Raw genomic sequence first — 12,476 nt, forward strand, 5'->3', positions numbered from 1 at the left:
AAATATCTGTGAGTTCAACGCCAGTCTGGTCTACATAGCAACTTCCAGGACAGCCAAGGCTTCATAGAAGAACCCTGTCTCAAAAAATAGCAGTAAACAAAACCAAAACTTGCCAAAGTTACAAAGTTAGGTGGTGGAGGCAAGAAAGAGTCTTTAAACATACACTGCCTAACAATATAGTGACCAGCCACGCATGTCTCCGTCAACTCAGTGTGTAAAATTGCAAAGAGTAAATTGTTCATCTTCTGTTTCTTCTGCACTAGCTAGATATTTAATAGTCACATGTGACTTGTAGCTAGTGGTGCACAGAACAAGTATGGAATTTTAATTTTTTAGTCTGGGTCTCATGGAGCTGAAGCTGTCCTCAAAAATGGTATAGTTGCTAATGACCTTGAACTCTGGGTCCTCCCCAGTGCTGGAACTGCAGGTATATGCCACCACTCACAGTTTTATCCTGTGCTGGGATCAGACTCAGGCTTTTGCTAGACAAGCATTCTACCAACTGAGCCGCATCCACTGCCTCCAGCTCTGCGATAATTGTTTCACGCTTACATTGCCACAGTACCATTTAAAGGTGATAATTGTTTCACCTCATAATGGAGGCATATTTTGACATGTGTGGTGTCAATTGACGTGTGAAACACTAACCAAAGCTTTTCCTTACTAGTGTAGCTTCCCTATTACACACCCTTCGACAGGTCCAAAGAAAGCTGAGCAGGTCCCCTGGGACCACATCCTCCAGCATCATATAGAGTGGCAGCCTTTCTGTACAGCAGCCCTCCAGCTGTACCAGGTTCTTGTGTTTCCCCAGGTACTGATAGAATTGGATTCGTCCTATAAAATCCTGGACCTCCTGGAGTCCAACTGGATCTGTGAAAAACAGAACATTGGGGGGGGGTGGTCAGTGAATGGTCAAGTACAGCTGATAAATAAAAGGCAAGGAGCAAAAGGCACATGCAGTTGGTGGTATTCAAACAGTGGAAGAATTACAGTCATAAAGGGGACAGAAGGGAGGACCACCTAGAAGACAGTAATGCTCAGTCGCCCATCTTTTAACAGAAATAAAGTGTCAGGGTCTTAAACATGGACTGGTTTTCACCTCCTTGAATAAACAGTGTCCTGGTCATATTACAACATCATCATCTGGGAGTTTGATAGATATTTTTGATTATGTTTAGCCCTTCCTTGTTTTATGTTCTATGTGTCCAATGCTAGTTGAGAAAGAGAAAGGAAAGGGAGGAAAAGAGACACAGTATCAAGAAAGGATATAAGAGCCAAAAATGGTGAAAGCAGGTGACCAGGGAAGTCTGAGAGCTTTTCAGTCACAATGGAAAAAGAACCAACACCTGCAAGTTCACCTCAAACCTCATACTTGTACAGCACACACCTGCACTCACACATATATGCCATGCACACACACAACAAAGTAATTTTTAAAAGGTATTTTAGTTAATAACAAATAATAAAAATAAAACAGCAAAGGAAAATGAAGAAATAATCTCATAATCCAAGGCCAAGTAGCATCTAGTATGGAAATGACTACTTGACAGGCTTCAGTAGGTAACGGTGAGCTATAGATCCAAAGACCCAGGAAGAACAACTCTGCATCAAGCTTCCCTTATACACAATTATAAGCATGTGTGCTAATAGGCTTCTTAATGTTTCCAGTCTCAGTATTTACAGGGATGGGCTCACAGCAGAGAAGTAAAAGGGGAGAGAAATTGATTTTCTACTTTACCTTCTAAAGCCTTAAGGACCACACTTTTTGGCTTAGGGTGATCCTTGGTGGTCATTGTTGCATGATAGAGGGTCCCACAACTACCACTGTGGATTTGCTCCAGAACCTCCAAGAGCTGTTCCCTGGGCACCTGCAGCTTAGCCAGGCGGGGTGTGGCCGCTCGCAGAAAGCCCTCCACTGAGGTCTCCTTAAGAGGCAGAAGTACTTTTTCTCCATGTCCTGCTGCCTCCTGGCTTCTGCCCCTAGATGCAGGTACAGAGGCAGTGCCTAGAACAAAGAGGTAATGTCCATCAACTGCCCCTGCCCTGGGGACACCAGAAAAGCAGATTGAATAAAGTGGCTAGGAAAATTTCTCTACAACTAATACAAGGACATCTTCTGATGCTTCTCAGTGAATGAATACCAACACTGAGCTTTACAATGGTCATAATAATTTCATTCCTTGTAGAAAACTAAAGATGAAGCCCTTGAAAGTGGTCATTTTTTTTTAATAATCCTTGGGATTATCTTCAGTGTTCCCCATGGGTATAGCACCAAGACAGGACAGTTCTAAAACGAAATCCACACCACAGGTACCAAAATATTGCAGTTACTACCAGCAGGGATAGCCTTTAAGTCAGTCATATGACTTCCAAAATTATATCCATAAGCTGTAGTTTTTCTTTCTTCAGGTTGCTCTCAAATGTGGAATCATTTTATATTCTCATGAATCATAGTCAAAAGATCTTCTGAGACTACCTTCCATCCACAGCTACCATTACAACTGGCTAAGAAAGTTTCCTTCTGGTATTTCTAATAATTTGTTAATCAATCAATCTGTTCAGTAAATATCACCATATACCATATGCACTCTCTGAGTTGAGGATAGACAAAGTTCAGATCTACCTAAGATTAGTTTTCAATCATAGAGCATATAGCATTAAGAATGAATGAGACAGTGTGTTAGGAGGGGAAATAGCAAGAGGAGATACTATTTTATCTATAGATGCCAAATATAGGCCTTTTAGATAGGGTAACATTTAATAAAGACCTAGAAGCAATTACAGAGCAAACCATGATGACACTGTAGCACATGGAACAAGATGTATGAAGGCACTAAGAGAAGGATACACTTAGGATGTTTAAGGAGCAGCAAAGAAGGCAGTACAGAGGGAGCCAAGTGGGATGGCTGGACAGATGTGGAAGACAGAGGGGCCAGATCATACAGGGCCCTAGGAAGAACCTTACTATATTCTCTTCTGTGAAACACAGCGAACTGATGGAGGGCTTTAAAATATATGAGCTGAGAGACCAATCAAGGCCTTCATGGATTATTCTGTGTTATCAAGGGAAAACTAGGTCACTATAGAGTTGGGATCAGGTAGAGAGAAAATCATTGGACATGAGAGATATTGAGCGGCTTGGGCTTATCATTTGTAAGATCTGACTATGGGATGGGCCTATTGAAAACCTGGGTTATGATTTTCTTAAAATCAATCGTCCCTGAACCCATGCCTACCCCTAGAGTTTGAGCCTTACCTCGGGGTCCAGGGCTCTGCCTTTGGGATCTCTGTCCTCTGATAAAAAGCCACAGGATGATTGCAAGAAGGATGAGAAAGCCGCCAACCAGGAGAGCCGGAACAATGATTACTTCATACTGCTTCTCTCGGACAACTGTGTAGGCCATAAATGGGGATAGAAGTAAGAATCCTGCCACAGTTCCCCCTACCCAGCATGCCTCAGTGCTCCTGAGTTCTCTTCATTCCCTTCAATGGAGACCCATGGAGGCCAACCTTAACCAGACACTAACCCTGTGGTTTAGACCATCAAGGATCTTTTTTTGTTATTTCTGATTGGCATGTCACCCTCACCCTATAAAAATGATGCCTTCCACCCCCTATTCATTTCCACTAGAAGTGAAACCACCCTCCTCCTGTAGAAACATCCAGAAATCAGTCTCTATTGTTCTGGCATCCGGTTACAGGCAGATGTGGTATCTGCATTTACCACACAGCTTGTCACTGAGACTGCATTCCAACAACACCCGGCTCAGGTGACCCTTCTCTCCCATGGCCACAGGGCCAACCTCCTCTGTTAGGCGCACAGAGGATGCACGGAGCACAGCGGCAGTGGTGCAGTATTTCCAAAGACTTCGTTATTATTCTAGGGAAAAAAAACAAAAAACATAAAACAAAAAACAGCACATGTAGAAAATTTAAATATACCTATGACACTCTAGTTACTAAGCACATAGTGTCTTTTCTGAGCCACCCACTCCTCTCTGCTCTTTTTTCTAAAATTCAGTCTGAAAAACATTCATTTCCCCCCAATGCATTTTACTTTCTCTCTTTTGCAACTTTCCAGCCTTGCTCCTTTTTTCATTGTTATTGAAAGTATTGTAAAGGCACCCTAGACTTATGTGATCATGCTGAAGTAGGGACCCGCCGAACCATCCTGACTGCTGATAAATATCTACCCCTGCTACAATCTTGAAGCATGTTAAATTCATTTCAGCTGCATGTCACATTTTTGTACATAACATTTCATTCCACCTTTATCCAAACCATTGTCTGAATAAATATATATGGCAAATGCCAAGAGATGATTTATGCTTTTTTTACATACAACATATAAATATTTTATTTTACATCAACCAACTGAAATATAATGTAGGAACAATTTCCAATAAGTTCAGTGGGACTTTGTGGGGGCTGGATGGAGACAGAGTTTCTCTGTGTAGCCCTGGTTATCTTAGAACTCACTGTGTAGACCAGGCTGGCCTTGAACTCCAGAGATCTACCTGCCTCTGCTTCCCTTTAATTTTAAAGCAGAGTTTCATGTAAAGTTACAAGTACACAACAGATGTGTCCTCTTTCTCTGTATCCCTCACCCAGTTCCCCCAATGACCACATATTAATGTAACTATGCAATACCAAAACAAGGCAACTCACACCTGCAAAAACAGCACTCTAGAGACAAAGACAGCAAGATGGCAAGTTAGAAGCCAGCCTGTGGCTACCTAGTAAGTTCCCTGTCTACCTTAGTATGTGTGTGATCTCTGTATACCCCAGCATAACTGCTCTGTCTCAAGCTCTAGCTAGCACTGTCTCCTGAACGACACTCACGCCCTCCTGTATTACACCTAACTCCTGGTAACAAGGAATCTGTCTCATCCCTGTATTATTTTGTCATCATATTATATAAATGGAATCATACAATAACACATGTGAGATCACCTTTCTCACTTGTATTATTGTCCTTGAAATCCATCCCAGATCAATAGTGACTTTATTGTCTTCACTGAGAAGTGGTATAACCATCCTGGAAGGAGCCATCAGATTGCCAAGGCATTACCCCCAAAGTTGGAATTTCCATACAAATCTCATGTTGAAGGAAAGGGCTGAAGCCTGATGTCAGTTTTTGCTTGCCTATTCTGATTTACTTGCACCCTCTGAAGAATTAAATAGACATCATTTATTAACAAAAGCTTTTTGGTCCCTTAGCTCTGAAAGCTTATGTGGACCTCCTCAATACCTATCAGAGGTAGTTCAACAAACCCACATTCTAACCAGGTCCTATACTATAGAAAGTGTCACTATAGAAAGAGCCATCTTTTTTTTTTCTCCTTTAAATAAAAAGGAAATACATCTATATGAAAATGTGCTTCAAACAAACATAGGGCTGGGGAGATGATTTAATATGTAAATTGCTAGCTGTGACTGCCTGAGAACCCAAGTTTGGATCCCTGGAATTTGTGTATCCCAGCCTTCCTGGATGAGAGGCAGAAAAACGGAGCACCTCTAAAGCTCACAGGCCTGCTAGCCTGCTGCACACTGCAGGTGAAACAACAAACAGAGCCTGGAACAAGAGGTCTGATATCAGACGATGTCCTTCACAATAATGTAGTGGCATGCAGACACTCACACATGAATTTAAAATCATAATGTAAAATATTGTAGCATAAAAATGTTTCCTGCTCCAGTTAACAATTCTCCAAATAGATTACAGTGACTAGTTTCTTGTTTACTGTTGTAGATTCTTTTTATTAGTAATCTGCTTTGTCCTTTGGAAGTTTCATACAAGTATATAATGCATTTTGGTCCTCTCCCACAAAATACACACACACACATTTTCCTCCTGCCTCTTCCTTACAACACTCCTTCCTTTATACATTAGTTTGTTGGGTTTTTGCTTCTTTTTATTATTATTATTATTTTTTTTATACCCACAGGGTTTAACTTGGGCCACCTGTGTGACCCTACATCACCAATGGGGTGCATAACTGTGTGCTTTGCCTCTCTCTCAGCTAAAAGTCTGCTAGTTAGCAATATGTTAGCAGTATGAGGTAGGGTTCAGGAGCCCCTTCTCCCTCCATAGCTGACTTGGAAAAGCCCAACCCTGTGGACCTAGTGCTGCTGCTCATAGCACAGCTGCTGTGACTGAGCAGGCTCTTTATCTAACCACTTTCAACAACTCGTACAACTCACACAACTTTTAAACGACACCTCCAACCCTGCTTCTTTCTGAACAGAAGCAATAGTTCCCACTCTTCCATGTGTTTACCAACTTACTCTGTGCCCTTGCTGAGAGAAATGGTGGCTCTGGAGTCAGTGCAGCCTACTGCTTTAATTCTGACCAGTCTGAAACCAAATGTAGGGATTTTCTTAACTGTCAAGTTAGCCATCCTAGGTTACAGACCATCCCAGTTGCACATTGAGTTTTAATATTGGTGCTGATGATCAAGATGCTACTTACTGAAGCACAGGCTCCCTGTCAAAAACAAAACAAAACAAAGCAAAAAGCAAAAAACAAACAAAAAAAATAAAAAACAAACAAGCAACAACAACAAAAACATAAGCAAAGAAATCTGCCAGCTCCAGCCTCACACCTTTTCACTTTTCCCCAATCATGAGCAGACACTGTGGATCACAATTAAACGAGGCAGAAGGGAGACAGGTGTGTGGCAGGCTAATTAGGAGTAGGCAGATGGTGAAAAATTGCACACAGGAGAGAGAATCGACTGGGCAATCCCAGCACTCAAGAGGCAGAGGCAGGAGGACCTTTGTGAGTTTGAAGCCACCCTGGTCTACACAGTGAGTTCCAGGACAGACAGGACTACATAGATAGACCCTTTATCAAAAAAAAAAAAAAAAAAAAAAAAAAAAAAAGAGCAATGGGTGTGGGGGGAGAAGAGAGAGAAAGAGAGAAGAGGGATAGTGATAGAGAGAAAGGGATAGAGAGAAAAGTTTTCTCTGTGAGTTTGCTCACAGCATGTAGTCTATAAAGACATTGAGCGGAGAAGTCTACCTCAAGTAGGTGGTGAACCAAAACAGCAAAGAGAAAAGCAATTCAGAAGACGTCCACCTTCCGGAGACCATGGGACAGGAGAGATCCTGATGACATCAGCAAAAACAGCACCCAGCATGTGGAGCAAAGGAGAAGGTCCTGAAAGCATGTCAGCTGGGTGCTCAGAGCCTGTTTGAAAATGTCTCAGGGTCCAGGCATTCTTGTTTTCATTTCCTCTTACTTCCTTTTGGGGATGTTATCAGATGTAAGTAATTATTTTTGTTCAGGGAGCAGCCAGTTGAACAAGTTTGGCTCCCTGGTGAGTAGGTGCTAGGAACACAATCTCTACACAGTACAAGTGAAAAAAAAAAAAAAGTTAGTCAGCAGCCAGCTCAGAATGTGAGCTCCGCCCAGAAATCAAACTACACGCCCACTAGCACATACCAAAGGAAGACTGTGTGCACAGACTCCACACTGAACTGGCCATAGCCAAACAGTGTCCCAAATCCAGTTTCCTTTCCTCATGTTTGCCTATACAGAACATTCACTTAAGACAGCATCAGGCCTTCATGTATTCTTCCTGAGCATGGCTTCTTGCCCCTAGTAGTTTAAGGAAACTAGGATCATGAACACCTGGCTAACCAACACACTCTGTGAAGCTGCTTCTGAGATATTTATATGGGCGGAGAGATGAATTGAGGCTAAAGGTACTTCCTGTGCTAGTCTGGCAACCTGAGGACAATCCCCAGGAAACAAAGGGTAGAAGTGAGAACTCTTAAAAGCTGTCCCCTGACTTCCACACAGTCATGATGGTGTGTGTGTAAGCGCACATAGTAAATAAAGAACTGTAAATAAAATAAAATAAAATAAAGCCAAGAAAGATAATTGTACAATAAGCCCTTTCCAATGATTACAGTTGGCCAAAAGGCTTGTGGCATATAACCAAGGAGTTGAGGATTTTTTAAAACAAACGTGCCAGGCATCCTTATCAGGTATACCCACAGAGTCAAAACTATGCAGGAAACCTTGCTACTCAGACACCTGACTCCCTCCAAGCTTATATATCAGAAGATGTTCACACTGGCTTGTAACAGCAAGAAAACTTCATATGCCACTTTCCTCTTGAAATTTGTAATCCACTAGCAAATAGACAAAGCCTGGTCTATTGTTTTGTATCAAGCTGAGAAAAGGCACACCTCAATGTCCAAATCTCTGGGATGGTTCTTCCTAAGAGTTAAAGTCTGGCTTATCTACCCAATACTCATACTCATAAATATGATGATATATTAAATCAATTCATAATACCAATAAATAGGTATAATACACCTAAATATTGGAATCCTGAGTCCAAGAGCCCATAACCATTATAACTCCTTAGATCCTATGTGAAATCTATCTACAGGAGGAGGCAGGTCATTTAGGTGCCTAAAAAAGAACACTAATGGATTAATAATATAATTGAAATTAAAATATACTAAAGCCCTATTTATTAATATTTAGGCAATTTTCCTATCTTGTTAAAAAATTGTAGCATGGCTACAGCTCCTGTTACATGGACTGCAGAATATTTAAGAAGGTAAAACATTAACCCACAGTTAGTGCCACGGATAAACATATATATATATGTGTGTGTGTGTGTATGTATGTATATATATATATATATATATATATATATATATATATATGCATTGGAATCACAGAGCTCTTGCACTTGTGAAGTTCTTTATTCTGACCCTCATTTGACAGTTGCAAAATATGTTTGGATATAGCTTGCCTACAGTTTGCATGCATCTATACCTGCTAAACCTCTCCAGGCAGTATTCTACCTGAAACAATAGCACTGCCTCACCAGTGGCTTGTTATTCCGTGATTTCTCTCCTTTCGGCTATTTCAGTGTCTTGACTTTCCTATAGAAGGTTTCCTTTCACCATTTGAGTTGAGAATCAATCACACAATGGCAAAGGAGACACAGTATAGAGAGAATGTAAAGGATAGTTGAGAAGATGCCCTAATTAGTTGCAAGACGACATTCTGGAGCTGATAGAAGTTAGTGATAACTAGAATCTAACTAAATATCAATACTAACTCTCAAACTGATACACAGATTCACAATACAATCAGGAACCACAGGGCGCTTTCAGTGCATCAGAGGCAGGTCTATTGGTGACAGTAACACAACCCTTGTTCCTGACTTTTCTATTCAGTTAACTCAATGTCATTCCCCAGACACAACCACCAATCTACCCATAAGTTTCCAGAAGAAACTTTTCCCACCAAAGCACAGCCACATACAAGACTTTGAAAGCAAACTTGTCCTGAGAAAAGAAAGGCTCTGTGTGTGCTGCATAAACTTTCCTGAACCTGTTCCACTGAGGAGTGAGTCTGTTTGCAGCTTCTTTCCTAGTCTGGGCATGTGCATAACAGCCTTTGTGGATCTGCCAGCAAGGTGGTTTTCAGAGATCCAAGTGACCCACTTTCCAGGTAAATACAATGGGTCAAGGTAGTTAGTGGTTATGGGATATAGAACAGAAAGCTTGATTGATTTAAATGAGAGGGAAACTTGCGGAAGAGGGACCTCAGGCTGTGAGGGTCTACTTTCCTTCTGGAATCACCGACCACTACTCTTTCCTTTCTGCTCTCAAGCTAACAGACAAGAAAGCTCCCTTGCTAGGGTGAACACATTCACTTAGCAGTAAAAGTGAAAACTGCTCTGATCCAGAACACAGTATAACTTATGTCCAACATCCTTAAAACCAAGATACCCTTCCTGATTTCAGATCTTAGATACCAAGCAAATACAGCATACCAGTCACTGTGCAAGTCTTTTCTGTGCCAAAGAAGAAAAGCAGATACTGAGGCATTAATTAGCTCATGAGTGATGGAATCGCAGAGCCTTTAGTTAGCCCCGTGAATAAATGGCTGAGCAAGGTTTCATATCCGGTCCCACCACCACTCTTACTTACAAACCCTATATTTTTTAAACTACCGAATGTATATGAACCTGTATATGTGTGCATGTATGTACACAGACACACACAGATACACACACACACACCCAGACACACACTTACATACAAACACACTCACATATGCATACCATTCCATTGAACAAAAGAAGTAATGCCAAGAAGGAATTATATCAGAATCCAAAAATATCATGGAAACTAAGCTAAAATAAAATTTTGCTGACAAATGCACTGTTATTTGAAAGGAACATGTAAATGTATTGTTCATGTTCTTACAGTGACATAGATGATGTCTATATAACTGTCTTCTATTTTGAAAATAATCAGATTTTTTTCCAGTACTCACAAGATACACAACCTTCTTATTTCCTGGCTTTACTTTCATGAATCCTTCTCTCTCTCTCTCTCTCTCTCTCTCTCTCTCTCTCACACACACACACACACACACACACACACATCCAATTCTATTTCTATCATCGGCTTTTTTTAGTGAAAAAACTCAGTTCTCAGGAATAGTAACCTTTTACATGTCTGCTAGCCAAAAAGGGGTCATTATCCAAAAGGGCAGAGCAATGGCTGAGGATTTGAGATCCCTTGGCACTTCTCTCAATCTCAGGCTCAACCTTTGTTTTGGAACAAACCTGTGAGAGACCAGACAAAAAGACAACAGCAGAGGAGACCCAGAGAGGCAGGCTCATGCAGACCCTGGAGCTAAGTATCTCTGGTATCCACTGCTGTGAGGCAGTACTTAGGTGAGGGGACACATTGCCCTGCTTTTCTCTGGAATTGAGATTTGGATTGTTAGGGTTTTCTCCCTATCCATCTTCCAGAAACTTGGGGCTGGAAATGAACTTGGAAACCCACCAAAAAAAATAGCCTATTTGAACATTAATCTTTTGATACAGAGATTGTTCTCAGCTTTCCAAATGTATGAAGACCTGTGATGTAAGGCAGTGGAGAGGAGGCCTATTTTGCAAACTGATGCTTCAGGAGAGTTGATCTTGGAAAGCAACAAAATGCTTTTTATGGTGAATAATCTGCAAAGGATCAAGGTAAACTCAAACATAACCAACAGCATCAGAGTTCACAAAGACAGACAACCCTCACACATCACCAACAGCATCAAAGCTCACAAAGACTGACAACCCACACACATCACCAACAACATCAGAGCTCACAAAGAAAGAGTGACAATGATGTACTTATCTGATCTCCTGTGAAGCATTTTATACACTCAAAGCATTGATTCTTATCAGATTTTCATTCTATTTTTTTCTGATTTTCTTTTTTTCTCTCTCTTCTTTATTTACATTTTAAATATTATCCCCTTTCCTAGTTTTCCTTCTGAAAATCCCCTATCCCCTTCCCCCTCCCCCTGCTCCCCAACCCACCCACTCCCACTTCCTGGACCTGGCATTCCCCTATACTGGAACATAGAACCTTCACAGGACCAAGGGCCTCTCGTCCCATTGATGACTGACCAGGCCATCCTTTGCTATATATGCAGCTAGAATCATGAGTCCCACCATACGTTTTCTTTGATTGGTGGTTTAGTCCCACAGAGCTCTGGGGGTACTGGTTAGTTCATATTGTTGTTCCTCCTATGGGGCTGCAGACCCCTTCAGCTCCTTGGGTACTTTCTCTAGCTCCTTCATTGAGGACCCTGTGCTACGTCCAGTGGATGGTTGTGAGAATCCACTACTGTATTTGTCAGGCACTGGCAGAGCTTCTCGGGAGACAGCTTTATCAGGCTCCTGCCAGCAAGCTCTTGTTGGCATCCACAATAGTGTCTGAGTTTGGTGGTTGTTTATGGGATGGATCCCCAGGTGGGGCAGTCTCTGGATGGTCTATTTTTTTTAAGTCCACAATTCCGAGACCCACCATCTACTACTTTGAAATCTTAAAAGGTCAAAAACAATGTATCTGAAATGTTTTCTTATCCATTCCTTTCTTTCTGGGGCTACTCACTAATAGTTTTCCAAAGTCCTCAGTTTCTCTCATCTACAATAAGAGTTCCCCAAAGAAGGAAGATACAAAAGCACACAAAGTTGTCTACCCTAAACAGCAACCTCAGATCCAACTGTGCCTTCCTTTCCCCATCGGACCTGTGGTGCTGTTGAAGCTTTCTTCCAGATCCCTTCCCTGTTCGCCCTATTTTCTACTACACTGAGCTTTCAAGATTTGGTTCCCATTTTTGATTCATCCCATTGGCCTTTGCCTATTAAGGAGGTGCTTCTGGGTCTTTTAAAAATCTCATAGCTGGTTGTGATGGCATATATCTTTGATCCCAGATGGCAGAGGCAGAGGCAGAGGCCAGAGGCAGGAAACCAGAGAGTAGAGGGTAGATGGATCTGTGTGAGTTTCAGTCCAGCTCAGCTGGCCTATATAATGAGTTCCAGAACAGCCAGTGATACATAACGAGACCTTGTATCAAAAAACCAACATACATATGCATACATGTACATACAAACATACACACAAGTATAACCTCCTTACAGTTTCCTCCA

The 12,476-nt window shown here is 41.5% G+C and overlaps 1 protein-coding gene across 5 annotated transcripts in view; it reads right to left on the reverse strand.

Annotated features, from left to right (window-relative positions):
- The window catches only part of Styk1 (serine/threonine/tyrosine kinase 1), a 54,704-nt gene that overhangs the window by 10,062 nt on the left and 32,166 nt on the right, over positions 1–12,476 (reverse strand). For 2 of the 5 annotated variants that reach the window (XM_030255392.1, XM_030255391.1), the window contains 4 exons: positions 3,725–3,880; positions 3,257–3,391; positions 1,739–2,005; positions 689–870 (listed from right to left, as the gene is read on the reverse strand). In XM_030255392.1, the coding sequence (XP_030111252.1) occupies positions 689–870; positions 1,739–2,005; positions 3,257–3,391; positions 3,725–3,788 (648 nt within the window). In that variant the 5' untranslated portion in view covers positions 3,789–3,880. Of the gene's footprint in view, positions 1–688; positions 871–1,738; positions 2,006–3,256; positions 3,392–3,724; positions 4,634–6,288; positions 6,358–7,024; positions 7,822–12,476 lie in introns of those variants that run through there. The other 3 variants (XM_006506132.3, XM_006506131.3, NM_172891.2) reach the window with 3 other exon arrangements.

The sequence above is a fragment of the Mus musculus genome, chromosome 6, assembly GCF_000001635.26.
Source record: "Mus musculus strain C57BL/6J chromosome 6, GRCm38.p6 C57BL/6J".
In the NCBI taxonomy this organism is placed as follows: Eukaryota; Metazoa; Chordata; class Mammalia; order Rodentia; family Muridae; genus Mus; species Mus musculus.